This window comes from Astatotilapia calliptera, chromosome 8, assembly GCF_900246225.1.
Source record: "Astatotilapia calliptera chromosome 8, fAstCal1.2, whole genome shotgun sequence".
Taxonomy (NCBI): Eukaryota; Metazoa; Chordata; class Actinopteri; order Cichliformes; family Cichlidae; genus Astatotilapia; species Astatotilapia calliptera.
In genome coordinates this window covers 8674759-8693619 of record NC_039309.1, presented here as the reverse complement: position 1 = coordinate 8693619, position 18861 = coordinate 8674759, and the positions used below count along the sequence as shown (strand labels likewise).

Genomic DNA, 18861 nt, shown 5'->3' with positions numbered 1-18861 from the left:
AGTAGATCTGGAACACCGGACAGGCAGGGCAGAGATAGATTTTGGTAGCCCGACTGGAAATATCGCTAGCCCCAGGACGTCGGGCTAGCGATTTTGCGAGCCCTGTATCTGATTGAGGAATCACTCATCTTTGGAAAAGAGAGTTTATTACAGAGAAATGGCTCTTTCCAAAATAAAAGCTATACTATCCGCTTCTTCTGGGCTATATTCTCAGCAGCATATTAAACATATCAGGTCCCCATAAGGAGAATCATGTGCTAACGGCTGTCTAAATGAATTGGGTAAAGTTTGTAGCATGCATGCTTGTTGTTTTTGTCTTTGCACTAGGATGATGTCGGTGTAAATGTGCAGTCATATTCGTTGTGTTCCCACTAGTGCTTTCAGGTTAACCTTGTTAAAATGACCTTAACGCCACAACATGGCAAATCTCCGTTAACGAGCTACCCCTGATAGCCCCGTGCATGGGGCTAGATGGCCAACACATTAACGAGCTAACTGCGCTAACACACTAGCTCCCACCCATGTAATTGAGCATTGCGTGGCACATCCAACATACTGTTTTACTTTAGTCCATGACTCGCTTACCTTCAGGGTCATACGTCACATGAAAACCAAAATAATTCCAAACGCCAGATCTGAATGAGGGTGGGGGAGGTTCAATTTGCCATGTTGCAAGGAGAGCTTAACTTCTGTCTGGCTAGCTCGCCCTGCGCTCATCCTTCTGACGATGCTGTCTGTGTGGAGCGCTCAGTGGATCTGCGCTCGACAGTGCAGCCTAGGCGGAGTAGTCGAACGCAGATTCACTGAGCTCTCCACACAGACAGCATCGTCAGAAGGAAAGTTGATAAAATAAATTACAAATGTTGTATTGTTCGATACATATGCGTACCAAACCGAAAGCACTGTATCGAACGGTTCAATATCGATACGAATATCATTGCACCCCTAATATATATGTATATATATATAATTGTATATATATTTTTCATTTTGAGTTATTACAATCAGAATGGACAGGACCGGGGGACAGGAAAGAGAAAGAAGAGAGTTAACAGAAGGTGAAGGGAAGAAAAATAGAGGAGAAGAGGGATAGAGAGAAAAGACACAGTAAAACTGCCTGATCATATTACAAAATAAATATATGTTATTAGTGCTTATTTTCTGTTTACATTGTTTTATAGAGGCCAGAGTAGGAGAACGCCATTGTGACTAGAATCTGAGCCAAAAGTACTGACAGGAAACTGCACGCTTTGTGCAGAGATCAGGAAGCGTTGCAGACAGAAAGTGAAACTAGGCAGGGTTGTTGTGATCGAAACTGTGTGTGACGTATAGCAGAACTATATATACGCCTTTGGCTTGCAATGCTTTTAGACCTGTGTGTGCGTCCTTGTGTCTACAGCTCTCCGTTTCCGGAAATGTACAATAAAGATTATTTTTTGAGCTTGATCACACTGAGTCCGGGGTCTTTCTCTGTCGTTAAAAGAATTCTAAAGAACCGAATTCGATAATCTCCTGCTGATACAAAAAAAACAAGCAAAAAGAAGACAACACTGTAAGCAAACCACAATGACCAACATAAGCATCAGTAACAGTAAATAATACATTTTCAATGTTACTGAGCAGCATACAGTACTAATAATGCATATGTTTAGAAGCAGCAGTCAACCAAGATATACATGTACACCCAGGTGTAAATGGCAGCTGGATAGTGTAGTGGTAAGACTACACACCTTTGTGTAGTTTGATTCCCACCTGGTATCTTGCTGAAACCAAGCCCTGGAATGGCGCAGCTACATCAAAAAATTTAAAATTAATTCACCCCAATGGTGATTTTATTCAAGTTCTAACCCTTTTTATTGGTCTTCAACAGACTTCCATCTAAAGAAAGGAAACTTGTGACAGAAACTCATTTTTTGATGTGTCATTATAATATCATTAGTTAAAATCTCTTCTTCAATGCGTTTAGTCATTTTGAAATCAGTTCCTTAAATAAAATGAATATTTTGGAAGGGACCTACACATCAGCATGAATATGAGAGTAGAAGAAGTTGAAACAGTAAACAAAGAAAACTGTTGCAACATCTCTTTCTGAGATGAATCTGTGAACTCCTGTACTAATAGTTCATTGAAATGATGGTAAAGACCAACACAGTCATACAATAGTGCCATGTTGAAAAAGATCAGTTGGTGGACAACAAGTGGAAGTAACACTGAAAGTAATACCACTGTTCATTAGAATGACAATGGTGAGCATAAAGTAGTGATTCCATTGTTAAGCTGGTTCAGGAACACCACACTGTGTCCAAGGGATGGACCATCAATCATCCTAAAGATATTTCCTCATTTGGTGTTTTCATTATGTGGTCTAAGTCTCCATTAATTCTCTTCTTTTAACGAAGTTAAATTTATATTTTTAATACATGATATTTAAATTTGCAAGTCAGAGCAACCAGGATGTTGCCTAAATATCATTTAGGCAACATCCTGGTTGATTCTGGTGTTGAGGACTATGTTATTATTTGCAAATGTTAAGTGTGAACCTCTTCCTTGTACGAATCATCTTTGTCTGTCACGCATCCAATGAACTGTATGATCTGCAAACTTAACAGTGGTGCTCATGTTATAGAAAAATTGATGGTTGTGTGTACAGAGGATATAGAAGAGGATGTTGACTCTACGCTGGAGCTCTTTGTTTGCCCAGCCTGACGGCTTGAGAGCGGTCAGTGAGTAACATATGTCAGTCAGTGCATGAAGTTTGTCCACCACTTTATTTGAAATGGTGTTACATGGAACTGAAGTTCAAATAGAACATCCGGACCTGTTGTGTTTGTCTAGGGGAGTAAGGGCTTCATCGAGAATCACAAAGGTAATGTATCTGCCATCAGACAAATGTGTATATATATATATATATATATATATATATATATATATATGTGTATACGTGTATATATATATATATATATATATATATATATATATATATATATATATATATATATATATATCAGGGGTGCAACGATACACAAAATTCACGGTTCGGTTCGGTTCGATACTTTGGTGTAACGGTTCGATATTTTTTCGATACAAAATAAAATGTTCATGCCTTTTTAATTGGTCATTTATTAAAATTATAAATAGAGATTTTAACTCAAAAGTACAGTTTTTAAATTTAACCCTAACCCTAACCCTTGTGCGTGTTTTTTATTTTGACAGCGAATGCGCACCTGCGGACCACTTATGTGCAGCCCTGGTTATTTAGCTCATCATATCGCAGCCACAGAAATTATTTTGTCCATGAAACCATAAAGCTGCACTTTCTTTTTGCCTTATAGTCTGATTTGTCATAACTTTTCCGTTTTGCGGTAAGCTTTTCTTTGGCTGTCACTTCTTCACCCTGATCTGTCTTATTTGGCTCAGCAGAACTAAAATATATATCCTGCTGCTTTTACACACGCACTCACATAAGCTCAGCGATTCTCTGCGCGATCAACCTCTCACATGTTTAAGCTGCGGGAGATTTCACTTGTCATGTTTGCATAGTAAGCTAACGATTGATAAGACGATGTCAGAGGAATTGGTGCACAAATTATCATCACTCACCAATCAGTACTGTCGCTCTCTATACACAGTTCACGCGATTGCAAAGTGAAAGCAAAAAGACAAGCGCAAATTCAAACGCGATTTCAATATGTCACATATTGACAGTGGCTCACCGATGCCAATGACATAATTACCCAGCTACATTTCCGAAAGAAGGCAAAAGCATTGACATATATTTTTCCTTCCTACAATAGTCGGACGGGCAGGGCAGAGATAGATTTTTGTAGCCCGACTGGAAAAATCGCTAGCCCCAGGACGTCGGGCTAGCGATTTTGCGAGCCCTGTATCTGATTGAGGAATCACTCATCTTTGGAAAAGAGAGTTTATTACAGAGAAATGGCTCTTTCCAAAATAAAAGCTATACTATCCGCTTCTTCTGGGCTATATTCTCAGCAGCATATTAAACATATCAGGTCCCCATAAGGAGAATCATGTGCTAACGGCTGTCTAAATGACTCGGGTACAGTTTGTAGCATGCATGCTTGTTGTTTTTGTCTTTGCACTAGGATGATGTCGGCGTAAATGTGCAGTCATATTCGTTGTGTTCCCACTAGTGCTTTCAGGTTAACCTCGTTAAAATGACCTTAACGCCACAACATGGCAAATCTCCGTTAACGAGCTACCCCTGATAGCCCCGTGCATGGGGCTAGACGGCCAACACGTTAACGAGCTAACTGCGCTAACACACTAGCTCCCACCCATGTAATTGAGCATTGTGTGGCACATCCAACATACTGTTTTACTTTAGTCCATGACTCGCTTACCTTCAGGGTCATACGTCACATGAAAACCAAAATAATTCCAAACGCCAGATCTGAATGAGGGTGGGGGAGGTTCAATTTGCCATGTTGCAAGGAGAGCTAGCTTGCCCTGCGCTCTTCCTTCTGACGATGCTGTCTGTGTGGAGCGCTCAGTGAATCTGCGTTCGACTACTCCGCCTAGGCTGCACTGTCGAGCGCAGATCCACTGAGCGCTCCACACAGACAGCATAGTCAGAAGGAAAGTTGATAAAATAAATTACAAATGTTGTATTGTTCGATACATATGCGTACCGAACCGAAAGCACTGTATCGAACGGTTCAATATCGATACGAATATCGTTGCACCCCTAATATATATATATATATATATATATATATATATACGTATACACATATATATATACGTATACATTGGACACATGAACAATAACCATATGACTGTACCCGCCACTAACACATGACCCTACGCTGTGTCACTGCATCATTCCATGTTTGGCACTGATCACCACCTGCACTCATGTATATATCTTTCAACGTAGCACTCTTAATTCTTATTCTCATGTATATATCTCATGTATATCTCATGCACATATCTTTCCACGTAGCACTTTTAATTCTTATCCCTACTTTTATTTTTTTTCCATGTCTATTTAAGTGCTATTTATGACACTATGTTTGCACTGAAGCACCGCAGCAATTTCCTAATGTTGTAAACCTGCTCAACATTTGGCAATAAACCCCATTCTGATTCTGATTCTGATACATATATACATATATATATATATATATACATACATACATACATACACATATATATATATATATATATATATATATATATATATGTATATATATATATATGTGTCTTGATTTTGACCCAGGTGTCGTCCACATATCTGTACCAGTGGCTGGGTACTCTTCCTTTGAAAGAGCCAAGAGCCTTCCTTTCCACTTCCTCCATGTAAAGGTTGGCTACAATAGGTGACACGGGGGAGCCCATGGCACAGCCATGTTTTTGTCTGTAGAAGCCTTCGTTGTACCTGAAATATGTAGTGGTGAGGCAGAGGTCTAACAGTGTGCAGATCTGATCGGGTGTGAAGTTGGTCCTGTCCTCCAAGGAGCTGTCTTCTTGTAGTCATTTTCTGACAGTCTGTGGATCTTAGGAAGTCCATAGATGCAGGGTATGGCATCCCCTGGGTAAAGGCGGTGATATGTAAGGCGGTCAATAATTTTGTCCTTTTCAAAGTCTTGAAGGCAAGCTATAACTTTCTTTTTGTAGCTGCTTGTGGGGTCTCGCTTCAGGGCTTCGTAGGTATTGTTGTCACTGAGGAGAGTAGTGTACAACATGGATGCTCTGAGCCTCCCTTTCCGTTAGTGTGTGTACCTGCTTCCTGTGCTCAAAGATCACTACTCTCCTCACCTCACCTAAGATCCACAAGGAAGCTGTTCCACTCAGACCCATAGTCAGTAGCATAAACTCAGCCACTTACAACATTGCTAAACACCTTGCTACCATCCTTGCGCCTCTCGTGGGGAACACCCCACACCACATCAAGAACTCCACCGACTTCACCGACAAGGTCCAGAAACTTACCCTGGATCCAGATGAAACCATGGTGTCCTTTGATGTAGTCTCTCTTTTCACTTGCATACCCACCACTGAGGCCGTGGAGACTGTCAGAAAACGACTACAAGAAGACAGCTCCTTGGAGGACAGGACCAACTTCACACCCGATCAGATCTGCACACTGTTAGACCTCTGCCTCACCCCTACATATTTCAAGTACAACGAAGGCTTCTACAGACAAAAACATGGCTGTGCCATGGGCTCCCCCGTGTCACCTATTGTAGCCAACCTTTACATGGAGGAAGTGGAAAGGAAGGCTCTTGGCTCTTTCAAAGGAAGAGTACCCAGCCACTGGTACAGATATGTGGACGACACCTGGGTCAAAATCAAGACACAAGAAGTGGAATCCTTCACTGCGCACATTAACGCTGTGGATAAAAACATCAAGTTCACCAGGGAAGACACAAAGGACAACTGTTTGCCGTTCCTGGACTGCGCCGTGCACATTGAAGAGAACGGCAAACTCAACATCGAAGTTTACCGGAAGCCCACACACACGGACCAGTACCTCCTCTTTGACTCCCATCACCCTTTGGAACACAAACTTGGAGTAATTAGGACCCTACACCACCGGGCAGAACATGTTCCCTCTAAGCCTGAAGGGAAAAAGAAGGAACACACACATGTAAAGGAAGCACTCAAAACGTGCGGCTATCCTAAATGGGCGTTCTTAAAGTCAGCAAAGAGGCACAGAAAAGAAGACCAGACACCAGCGAGGGAGGATAAGAAGGACAGACGCAACAACATTGTCATCCCCTATGTAGCCGGTGTATCAGAGAAACTCAGGAGAGTTTTCTCCAAGCATGACATCCCGGTGCATTTCAGACCCAGCAACACGCTCAGACAAAAACTGGTTCACCCGAAAGACAAAACGCCAAGACACAAACTTAACAATGTGGTGTATGCTGTACAGTGCAGCGAGGAATGCTCAGACCTCTACATTGGAGAGACCAAACAGCCACTTCACAAGCGCATGGCACAACACAGAAGAGCCACCTCCACAGGACAAGACTCAGCAGTCCATCTGCATCTTAAGGATAAAGGACACTCTTTCGAGGATGCCAATGTTCACATTTTGGACAGAGAGGACAGATGGTTTGAAAGAGGAGTGAAAGAAGCCATCTATGTCCACTGTGAGCGACCATCTTTGAACAGAGGCGGTGGTTTACGACACCAACTCTGCCATCTATAATCCAGTTTTGAGATCCCTTCCCAGACGCCTTAACGCCCACTCACATCCTGGGCCATCTGACCTCAGGAATTCGCATGATAAGGTGGGGCCAGGTTTCACAATGAACTCACCCGAAACTCTGGCTGATTTGGACCCACGCCCAGTTTCACACCTTGGCTCAGGCGATTAGAGGATCATCAGGGGGTCATTTTGTCCCTCTGTGGGGGGTTACTCCCACTAGGTTTATATCTGGGACTCTCCACCATTTGACCTTAGAACTGAAGAAGCTTCTCGGATGAGAGGTGAAACGTCTTCAAGCAACTTAAAGAAGTCCAGACGCTTTTCTTTGCAAGCTCCTTTGACAACACATATTATAGAAATACACACTTGATATATACTAGGTATATATTTCTGGATTTTTGAATGTTGTGTGTCCCTAGAGATTACATCAAATCTAAGTGATTGCTGTGCGCTGCACCAGCTGCAATGTGATTTTGAGACATTTGACCCTTATAATTCCCTTCAGTTTAAAGAACATTAACAACAGGTTTGTTTTGTACCTCTTACGTACCGAAAAACGTAATCATGTGCATCGATCTCTGCACCCACTTTTGAGCCGTTCAAAATTCCTGCAGTACCCACCACAGCACAGTGAATACAGCCATCGGCACCTGGTTTTGGGAGGAGCAGTGGCTCTTTTGGCTTTGGAATCAGCTTCACTGAAGCCATCACTTCTGCAAACGAAAAGAAAGACATGAGTACAGACATACATTTAACATCATGCATAATTCATAGCACTCTCTTCTGTAATAAGTATAATGGTTTTATATTATTCGCATATGTATTCCCCCATTCTTCGACACAATAACTCAGGGTAAAAATAATGAAAAATCTAATATTTGCATTGCCTTGTAATCTAATATATATATCGCATTACCCAGTATATATATACTTTTGGCCATCTTTTTTTAAACATGTTCAATATGAGATTTTCATGTTAACTTGTCATCCACTATTACACCCAGAAAATGGAATTCTGTAACTCTTTCGATCAATACTCCATCTATAGATGATACTACCTCTTCCTCCTTTACATGATTTCCAAACATCATAAACTTTGTCTTTGCCAAATTCAACGATAACTTATTTACATCAAACCATTTTTTTAGTTTTTACTTTTCAATAACCATAATTTTAGCCAATTCTTTCAACTTTTCTCTAGAACAATAAAAAATTGTGTCATCTGCAAATGTCGTTTATATATAAAAAAGTTTTGTTCCCAAAACAGAACCTTGAAGGACCCCACATTCTATTTTCATTCTTTCAGATGAGTTACCTAAATACTGCACAAATTGAAAAGTATTATCTAAGGAACTTAACCAGTTCAATATAATTCCTCTCACAGCATAAGTACTTAACCTGGAAATCAAGATGGAGTGTTGCAGAAAATAGGTTTAAATGTTAAACAAATTTCTTCCAGTCAGAGAATGTTGCATATAATTAAATTTTTGCTTGATGCATAAAGTTAAAAGATTAAAACTAATAAAACAAGTTTTAAAAAGAGACTTTTCCATTTGATTACATTTTATATGATGGATTATGCAGAAAAAGTAGAATCGGGCTGAAAGATCTATCGCTTTATCACCTATTCAGGTTGTAAATCGTGCTTTTAAAAAGTAACTAAGTAACTAATTACTTTTGAAAATAAGTAATCAGTAAAGTAATGGGATTACTTTTGGGGGGAGTGTAATCTGTAATTAGTTACTGATTACTTTTTTCAAGTAACTTGACCAACACTGGCTTGGAGTGTATCTTAATTTAGTGTTGTATGAATAATTTCATGTGTCTTAATACAAGTTCAAACTTCACTTTCTTTAACTCATCATTTAATTAATCCTTGGTGAGCTTTGACCTGATTCACCAGGAACTTTTTACTACAGAAAACTGTAGATGACACAAAAAACACTGCTTAAAGGTGCCATAATATATATTTTTTAACACCAACAGTGTCTGTCTTTATTATAATATCAGGAGTCAGAAACTGGAAGGAGAAATTAAATAACAAAAAATCTATTACTTAGTTGCTGATCAAGCTCACATATATACTGATATTTAATCTGGCATCAGTTTCACAAACACCTACCATCATATTTGTACTCCATAAACCCAAAAGGATTGTTAAAATGTGAAAGGCGATTCCACTCGCTCATATTAATGTTGTCCTTGTGCAGAAACAAACGTATGTTGGGAAGAAAAGCCTTCTTGAAGTTCTCATCCTTAGAGTTTCGCAGTGATTGGGCACATGTCTGATAATAACAGAAATATTAAATCATGAAATTAGTTAAAATGATTTTGTGAAAGCTTTATACCCCGAGGAAACAACAAACACAACAGTTACAGAAATTTGATGAATAATTAAGAATTATGTATTTTAATTAAAGGAGTGAAACCATTAAGTGAAAGCAGACTGACTGCATGGCTGAGCACAAGCGTTGCCTGCCCACAGCCATCAAATTAATTACTACATTTGTCCTGTTTCTGTCATATTGTGTCTTAGCATGCTTACTGTTGGTCTAGGTGGGGCATCCTGGTTATAGACATCATCAAAATCCCACTGAGGAGCCTTTGTGAAATTTCCTCTGTAGAGGAGAGGCATTGGAGTCTCAGCCACAGCTGTTTTTTCTTTCTGTCCCCAGAGGTTAATATTAAACGAAAAGTTTTCCCATCCGAGTTCATGTTTTCCTGAGAAAATTGTCCAACTGCAACAACAGCAACAGGACAAAAGGGAGCAAAAAAGTTCAGAATTAGCAAATTAATACATAGATATACATAGATAGATATGAAAAAAAAATTACCTTTTTGATAAAGATTCCTGGGATAGAATGAAAACCACAAAACTAACTGTCATTACAAGGAGCAATAAAAATATCCTGGAGATTTGGGATGCCATCGCTGTCAAGTGAAGGCTTTCTGTTCAATTAAACACACATGTATGCACTTCCTTCTAAATCTGACACGCTCTCACTGATGGGAATGGGCTGGGCTACACCACAGCTTGCAGACAGATAAGCAAACAAATGTATTCAGACACACAAAGCCACACACACAGATATTAGCAACAATGTGTTTTATTAGACAACCAACTTCAGAAACAAACATAACTCAGAGTTTATATCACTTATATCTGCAATATATTTTAAAAGTAAAATAAACAGCATTCCTTTAATTTCTTTTAGGATTCATTCATATATTAACCTGCTCAGTGTGAGAATTGATCCAGTCTAGTTTGGTTTTCCCTTCGTGTGGATGACAGGTGGTCAGAACAACAAAATCCAAGCAGTAAAACACAATAAATCAGAAAATTGGGAGAGCACTGTCCAGCCACGTTGAATACTGCAAAAAAGTTCATTTGGTGTACTGGAGAAGTTTTTTAGTAGTTTTTAAGAATAAACGGTTGTAGTGAGCATCTATGACACGACAGGGCTCTCAGATGGAGTAGAGTCGGAGCTGCTCCTCTATGTCTCCCTCTGACACCTCCCCAAAAGTCTCCTTGTTCTCTTTCAGTAGCTGAAAGATTGCAGTCAGTTGCTCATGCTGCACCCTGGGAAGAAAAGAACAAAAGAAATACTGAAAGGTGAAAAATGCAAACAATCCTGGACATGTTGGATTACTTTCAAAGACTTTATTTACACTATTTAGTTCAATAATATACTCAAATAACAAAAACACACAACACTCAAAACAGGAATGGTTTTACAGGTGGAGGCCACTGACGATTGACTCTATGAGAGCTGGACAGGGCCGTAGAAAGTTATTAACCCATCAGTAGGACCTGTATCTGCTCCGTTGTGGATGCAGGAACAGTATAAGCATTCCCAGAACCCAAAAAATCGGCAAGCCACTGGTGTGACTGTCTTTGACCAAACAATCAGAAACATGCTTCATGAGGGTGGCCTGAGCAATGTGGAGCCCAACTGGCATTTGCCACAGAATACTCGAATTGGCAGGTCCACCACCGCTGCCCTTTGCTTTTCACAAATGAAAGGAGGTTCACACTGTGGGTCTGGAGAAGCTTAAGAAAACAACATGTTGCCTGTAACATCATTCACCATGTGTGACTTGAGGATGGGTCAGTTATGGTCTGGGAAGGCATATCCATGCAGGGAGGCATGGACCTTTGTAGACTAGATAACGTTACCCTGACTACCGTTAGGTATTGGGATGAAGTTCTTGGACACATTGTAGGATCCTACACATATACAGTAGATGTGGGGTTCCAGCTGGTCCACAACAATGCTAGGCCTCATGTTGCAATAGTATTCAAAATTCAATAAGTTTATTGCCATGTGTACCGCAAAACACAAATGGTTATGCAGAGCAATAAAACTCATACATTCATACATTGCAGGTTCCCTTCACACAACTAAAAGAAAGTCATAAATAAGTAATACGGGGCTTTGTAGCACTTGTAACTTATGTAGCTTATGGGTGGGTGTAATCAGAATTTAAAGTACAAGTAGTTGGAACACAATCACAGTGATAATATATACAGAGTATGCAATATTAAGGTGTATATGTAAAGATATGTACAAAAACTCCAAATCTACAGGTTAATATAAATGTAAAAAAATGGCAAATTTACATTTATGGATAATTAAAGTTTGACAGTAGCCTGATGGCCTGTGGATAGAAACTGTTGTTTATTCTGGTTGTCCTTGTTTTCACAGTCCTGTAGCGTCTGCCAGATGGCAGGAGTGTTAACACTGTGTGCTGTGGGTGGGTGCGGTCCTTGACATGTGTGCCCTTTTCCTGAAATGAGTGTTGTAAATGTCCTGTAGTGGTGGGTGAGGTACTCCACAGATGAGTTGTGCTGTTTTAATAACACACTGGAGAGCCTTTCTGTCCTGAGTGGTGCTGTTCCCATACCACACTATGATGGAGTTTGTCAGGATACTCTCCACTGTGCACCTGTAAAAGTTGCTGAGAAGTTTGGAGTTTAATTCAAACTTTCTCAGCTTCCTTAGGAAGAAGAGTTGTTGTTGAGCCTTCTTGGTGATCTGCCGTGTGTTATGGGTCCAGGTGATATCCTCACTGATGAGGGTGCAGAGGAATTTGAAGGTCTTCACCCTCTCCACCCGAGTCTTGTTGATGTGTAGTGCAGCGTGCTGGTCTCTCCTCAGCCTTGGGTCAAAAATAATCTCCTAAGTCTTCTCAGCATTTAAGGAGAGATTATTTTCCAGGCACCAGGACGCCAGCTAGGCCACCTCTTCCCTGTAAGTAGTCTCCTCTTCACCAGTGATCAGCCTGACGATGGTTGTGTCATCAGCAAACTTAATGGAGGAGGTCTTGCTCTTGGAGTGGACGTAGTCATAGGTGAAGAGGGTGTACAGGAGTGGACTAACTGAGGTCTGCCTTTGAGGAAGTCCAGGACCCAGCAACAGAGGGGGGGTAGTGTTAGGCCAAGAGTAGACAGCTTCCCCACCAGTCTGTTTGGGATGACGGTGTTGAATGCTGAACTGTAGTCTATAAACTGCATTCGAACACAGGTATCCTTATTTTCGAGGTGTGACAGGGCTGTGTGGATGGCAACATTAACAGCAGGGGTCCCCAACTCCAGGCCTCGAGGGCCGGTGTCCTGCAGGTTTTAGATCTCACCCTGGGTCTCTTGCCTCTGGAGAACGGCAAGACATGTTGAGGAGGTAATTTAGCAATTTGAATCAGCTGTGTTGGATCACGGACACATCTAAAAACTGCAGCACACCGGCCCTTGAGGCCTGGAATTGAGGACCCCTGATTAACAGATTACAATTGAAGTGAGTGTGATGGGGCAATAGTCATTCAAACAGGTTATGGTTTTTTTTCTTGGGGAGGGGCACTATGGTGGTGGACTTGAAGCATGTGGGCAAATTGATAATGTCTGTAAACACCACAGCTCTGAAGAGCAGACCCTCAAAGCACAGCCGGGGACATTGTCAGAGCTGGCTGCTTTTCAGGGGTTAGTCCTCCTCAGAACCTTGTATAAAACTCAGTCGATGTCAGTGAGTGAAGAGCTCTGTGCTGCCTCCACTGGTAGAATCCCTCTGTGATAGTTGATGTTGAGGGTGTCGAAGCGAGCGTAGAACTCAGAGCGCGTTGCAAACAGATCTGCCACAAGGGGCGCCATGTAGTATGGAAGGAATTCATGGAAATGAAGTAATTAGCCCCTTTTCCATTACTACCTACTTGGTTCAACTAGCCATGATTTTCAGGAATTTTCATTACATCACAGCACATGGCACTAGGTAATAATAATAATAATAATAATAATGGATTGGATTTATATAGCGCTTTTCAAGGCACCCAACGCGCTTTACAATGCCACTATTCATTCACTCTCGCATTCACACACTGGTAGAGGCAAGCTACGGTTGTAGCCACAGCTGCCCTGGGGCAGACTGACAGAAGTGAGGCTGCCATATCGCGCCATCGGCCCCTCTGGCCAACACCAGTACTAAAATAGTACCTGCTCAGCAGGGGTTGCAAGCGATCTGATCAAGTAGTAAAATGTGAAGTCATCAGACTGCATGCCGCTGATTGACTGGTCAGTGGTGTCACTTGATGAGTCATGAGAGCGAAAATCAGAATTGGCATTTTTGAAACCCGGGAATGAGGCACCATATTTTTCGGACTATAAGGCGCACTTAAAATCCTTTTTATTTTCTCAAAAATTGACAGTACGCCTTATAATCCAGTGCAGCAGATATATCATTGCCTCAACGTCCACCTTTGTTATAGCGACCACCATGCACATTATGTGGTACTCAATTGTAATGGAAAACCAACTGATCCGAGTCGAGGCAAGTTGTGGTGAGCTGATCTGAAAACATGTTTTAAAAAGTGCTTTTTCTTTCTTTTCTTCTTTTCAGGTGTTGCATTTCTTTGAGTGTGAGTAGTGAGCAAGTGTTTGCAGACAAGTCGGCATCTTTCATGCAAACTATGAGTGCCCAAAGCAATCTGCTTGCTGAACCATAAACATTTTCTATGACCAATTTCATAAACCAAGAGCAAGCAACCTCTAGTCACCACTTCAGAATCAGTCAGGGCACTTTTCCTATAGTGACCATTTGTTACCAGACGGTTGTTGATCGGTCTGTGGGACTGGGTCCTTAAATATTTACCAGATGGAAGGACTAAAAAGTCATTAAAGCCAAATTATCAATAGTTTGCAGGGTTGTTTAATCTTATTTATGATTCTGCAGAAAGTTTGTAGCAATTCTAATATAGTGAAGAGCGCAAAAACTTTGTAGGGTGTTCTCAACTGCAGTTTTTAAGTCAGTTTAATTTTTTGATTAGTTTTAGCAATCTGACTAGAGTGAAGAATAAAACAACTGTAACAAGAGCCTCTGGAAATAGGGGTCTCTGTTCAGCTCCAAACAATCTCCAGAGCAGTTTGTTTATGGTGAGAACATGATCTGACCTCAATCCAATCCAGCTACCATATAATTTGCAAATCTGAGATTTTTACCTTCCCCCAGTCATCCCATATGCTTTGCATTCTGGGATGCAGCAGTGGTACCATGTGCAGAATACACAAACAGTCAGTGCAGGCTAGCAATAGTTGTCAAATGAATGTAAATTCTCAGTTTTCACTAGGCCAGAACATGGCACCTTCTTCCTGTTTCCTTTTGTTGTTGCTCCCAACCTAGACATATGTAGGCAGACTGAACATCCTCCCATGGTTTGCAGTCATGAATTTTGGCTCTGCAGAAATTTGCTTAGAGATAAAAGAAACCACAACAAAAACCTATAAGGCTACAAACTCATCAACTGACTTGGACCAGCATATGTGAGCTATAGGCATCAACATTTTTACTGCAAATGTTATACTACTACTGCAACTAAGAGAAAGGAGGGAACAGCAGAAATAATTGTGAACTTCTAACAGGTAAAAGTTATAAACACAAAGACATTGAATGTCATATCTTGTAGAAAATTGTTTCAATAAAAACGACATTACCAGCATCAATGTGACTTTGTATCAGTTCAGACTGTCTAATATTTAATCACTTATAATTGATTCCTGAATATTTTATGAGATGACTGGGGTTGCTTGTCTCCACAGGTCCTTGTGTTACATCACACTGACTCCACCGTGTGGCAGAGGAGAGGAAATTCCTGGAAGGATCAAACACTGGAGATACAATCAACACCTGTTGTGACACCTGAGGATCACACGTCTAATGTGGAATAAAGGGGCAGCAGGAGGAGTGAGAGTGTGATCGGGTAAGCAACGCTCCACAGTTACATCAGTCGCTTAATGGCCAATGAAGCTTAAAGTCAGAAAACACTGCTGAGGTCAAGTTTGAAGTAGTTTTCATGCAATGGCCAGAAAGTGACTCTTCTGGGACAAGCAGGTGACAATGAGTCATACTTTACCCAGTTTGCTCCTTTTTCAGGATTACAGACAGTTAAAGTTTGTGGTGAAGTATATCCTGCAATGATAAGAGCAGGGCATGCAGAAAAAAACTATTATTTTTCACCCAGCAGTGCTAAAAAAACAAAAACAAAAAAAAACTTTAAATGTTTTTTTTTTTTTTTTTTTTAAGTTGAGTGCCATTCATCCATCAGCTAATGCCTGGCAAAGACTCAATCTCGCCTTACTCAGTCTAGCCTAAAGCTGTGCAGTGATACAGGAGCTAAAGATGGAAGGCTCAGAGTGTCAGTCTAAAGAAACACAACCACACGTGAGGCAGCGTAGATAAGGTTAGAGGGAGGAGGGTGCTGAAAAAGCAAAATAGATGAAAAACACACATTTAGTTAAGATTGTTTTTAGAGTTACAAATGTTAAACTAAGGAGTGATGACATCCAGTTCTGAGATTTTAATTTGCAATGTTATAAATAGATGTTTTTTATAAGTTTATTTGCCATAAGAAAACATTTTATGATGCTTTAAGAATAAAGTGCAAGCCACTAAACGTGAACCTTTAAACGCTCTAACAGCCTGATTTCTGTTTAAAAGACATAGATTCCACATACAGGCAAAACACAAAAAATGGATGTGGCTTTGGATTGTGTTTCCGAACAACACCTTCAAGCATGCTGGGGTGGTCAGCTTCAAACCAGTGCTAGCTATGCCATGTTAAAGACTGCAGTTAAATCAATCAAAAGTTCTGCACGGAACCTTTAATAAAAAAGATTTCTGGTCACCAGGTTGTGTACAGGTAAGTATCATGATGGACAGTTTTGGAGAATAATAATTGCTTGTTGCTGATTAATAAATTGCCTTTTTCTATAGGCTGAGCCTTGAAACTGGTTTTCATATTTGTAGTTTTCACTGACCTCTGCTCCTCCTCCAGCTCCTCTTTGGTCATCATCTTTTCCAAGTGGTGGGATCGTGCCTTTCCTGGGACGTACTTCAAGGAATTATTTGCATTTGATTCCACCTTTTCTGCTGAAACAGATCAAATTTTGATTAAAAACAAACAAACAAACAAACAAACAAAGGCAAAAACAAAAAAGGAAATCTAAAATATTTTTCTCTTTCCAAGTGAGTAAAAGTGCATACCATTCATCCCAGCTCTCTCTGATGCTCCTTCAGTTTGGGGGTAAGAAAAAGCACACTTTAGGAGCTCTGTATCAGAAAGCCCAATGAGCGACCTTCGGCCTGTCCCTGATGAAGCATTGGATGATGACTCTGCCTCTAAGATTGTATTCCTAGATCCAGGCCTGGACCAATCAGCCAGGGTTTCCAGTTCTTCAGATTGAGGGTGGGAGTGTGCTTCCTCCTGTTAGATAATTAAGGGATAAATGAGGAGAATCATACCATACTTTTCAATGTTTTCCTCACAGACAGTGATGTCACTGATGAATTTACACACTCAGTAAGCATATCCTGGATTTCCCACACAGACCCAAAATGAGGGGCCTAGTGGTAGTTGTTTTTTTTATTAAGTTAAAAAACAACTACCACTAGGTACAGTTTATACTTCTCATTTTCTTGACTGATCAAATCATCTCTTATTTTTGAATTATTGCCAAAAACTATCAGGAATGATACACCTACTATGATAAGAGAAACCTTTATTATTCACATTTGAGATTCAACTTTGGCTCCAAGTAAGCATTTTATCAAAATTTATACTGAATACTGTCCAATCAGCTGACATACGCAGCTGTCTACAAAGAAGGTGAAACATCTTTGTGAGGAAAAGCTACAACCTTAAAATTCTGATTTCACGTTAATGCATCAGTACTGATATTGTATTCACATGTAACGTTGTAAACACTAATACATCAGAATTAGTGCATTTTTTACACAACCTTTAAGTTTACGGTCATTTTAAATCGAGAATCATAGAAATAAGGATCTAAATGTTTTTCTGAGCTTCTATACTTGGGTTTGAGTCTCTCAGTGGGCGGGATAGTTGTGAAACAGATTGTGGGAGATCTACGCAGACCTCTGTGTTTACACTAAATGACAGGCGGATTACAGACAGGCTACTTACAGAAAGCACAGATTTCACTACATCCCAGTGATCGTGTGAGCTCCCGCTGATTTCGCACCAGTCGTCCGCCTCCTTCTTCTTTTTCTTATCGGGTAGATGGCCATTCTGTTTCGGCCCGGATTGATCTAATCCTCCGGTCACACCATCTCTGTGTCCGAAATAACTCCGCGCATTTGCAAAGTCTGCTGCAGGCGAAGAGCCGTTAAAAAGCGACGTTGCGACCACAATGGCGAGAAGCGTAGAAATAATAGCAAATAATACAAAGGTTATATCCATTGTAGGCGTGCCTTGCCCCCGTGTTGTGACTCTTAAATGCTGCTGTTCCGCTTTCCGTTCACTTTAACCCACCGTATGCGCTCAATCGGCCATCCCGCTGCTTGCAGTAATCCCCACCAAACATCAACGTTAACGAGCAGCGTTTACGAGATGGTATGGTACAATCTCCTCTCCGAGCTGGACGTCACATCCTCTGGTTCCGCCCCTCACTCCATGTGAGCCGAATATCCCTGCTGTTATATCCCCAGGCTGTCGTGCTTGTCAGGTGGGCATGCACGGCCCTCTGCAACGTGCTGTGTCTCGGCTCGCCGCCCGTCTGTGCCGTTAATCGCATCAGCGGCGGTCCTAGCGCACAAAGCGAGAAACTAAAATGGTTTGTGACAGAGCCCGTGTGCCTAAGGTGCAGGCTGATGAAGTCAAGCCGGGTTTACCGACAGTTTATACATAAGGTGTTCTTACCTTAGTGTGCACCTTCCAAGTAGTCTGCATCACGGATTAAAGTGGAAGGTGAACCAAGAGCGAACTACATGAGATGAGATGGATGGATAGACTGTAGAGGTGGCCACAGTACGGATATTCTGTACTTAAGTAGAAGTACAAGTACTAGTGTTAAAAAAAAAATACTCCGGTAAAACTACTGAATCAGCTTCTTTTCTCAAGTAAAAGTAAAAAAAAAATTTGTACCAGTTATTTTGACGCAAAGCTAACTGAACTGTCCTAAATTCATGTAATAACACAATAAATAGGAGTACAAACTTTATTTTAGTCTAAATTTTAATACTAATAAATGTTCTCAATTTATTAGGGTCAGCGAGGGAAAGCAAATGTGTTTGGGACAACGAAGCATTCAGACCATGATTCTACATGCTAAAGCTACTGGACAGGAGTTTTTTTAAAGGGCAAAAAACCCCAAACAAAAACAAATTACACATAACCAACAC

The 18861-nt window shown here is 40.7% G+C and overlaps 1 protein-coding gene across 4 annotated transcripts in view; it reads right to left on the bottom strand.

Annotated features, from left to right (window-relative positions):
* LOC113028212 (alpha-N-acetylgalactosaminide alpha-2,6-sialyltransferase 1-like) overlaps window positions 1–18644 on the bottom strand; it is a 28133-nt gene extending 9489 nt beyond the window's left edge. Inside the window, exons 1-8 of one of the 4 annotated variants that reach the window (XM_026178295.1) lie at window positions 17645–18644; window positions 16705–16924; window positions 16479–16587; window positions 15575–15630; window positions 10015–10760; window positions 9726–9918; window positions 9303–9465; window positions 7731–7893 (exon numbers count right to left, since the gene is read on the bottom strand). In XM_026178295.1, coding sequence (XP_026034080.1) covers window positions 7731–7893; window positions 9303–9465; window positions 9726–9918; window positions 10015–10109 — 614 coding nt within the window. In that variant the 5' untranslated portion in view covers window positions 10110–10760; window positions 15575–15630; window positions 16479–16587; window positions 16705–16924; window positions 17645–18644. Of the gene's footprint in view, window positions 1–7730; window positions 7894–9302; window positions 9466–9725; window positions 9919–10014; window positions 10761–15574; window positions 15631–16478; window positions 16591–16704; window positions 16925–17644 lie in introns of all 4 variants that reach the window. The other 3 variants (XM_026178294.1, XM_026178296.1, XM_026178293.1) reach the window with 3 other exon arrangements.
* Between the last annotated feature and the right edge of the window lie 217 nt (window positions 18645–18861).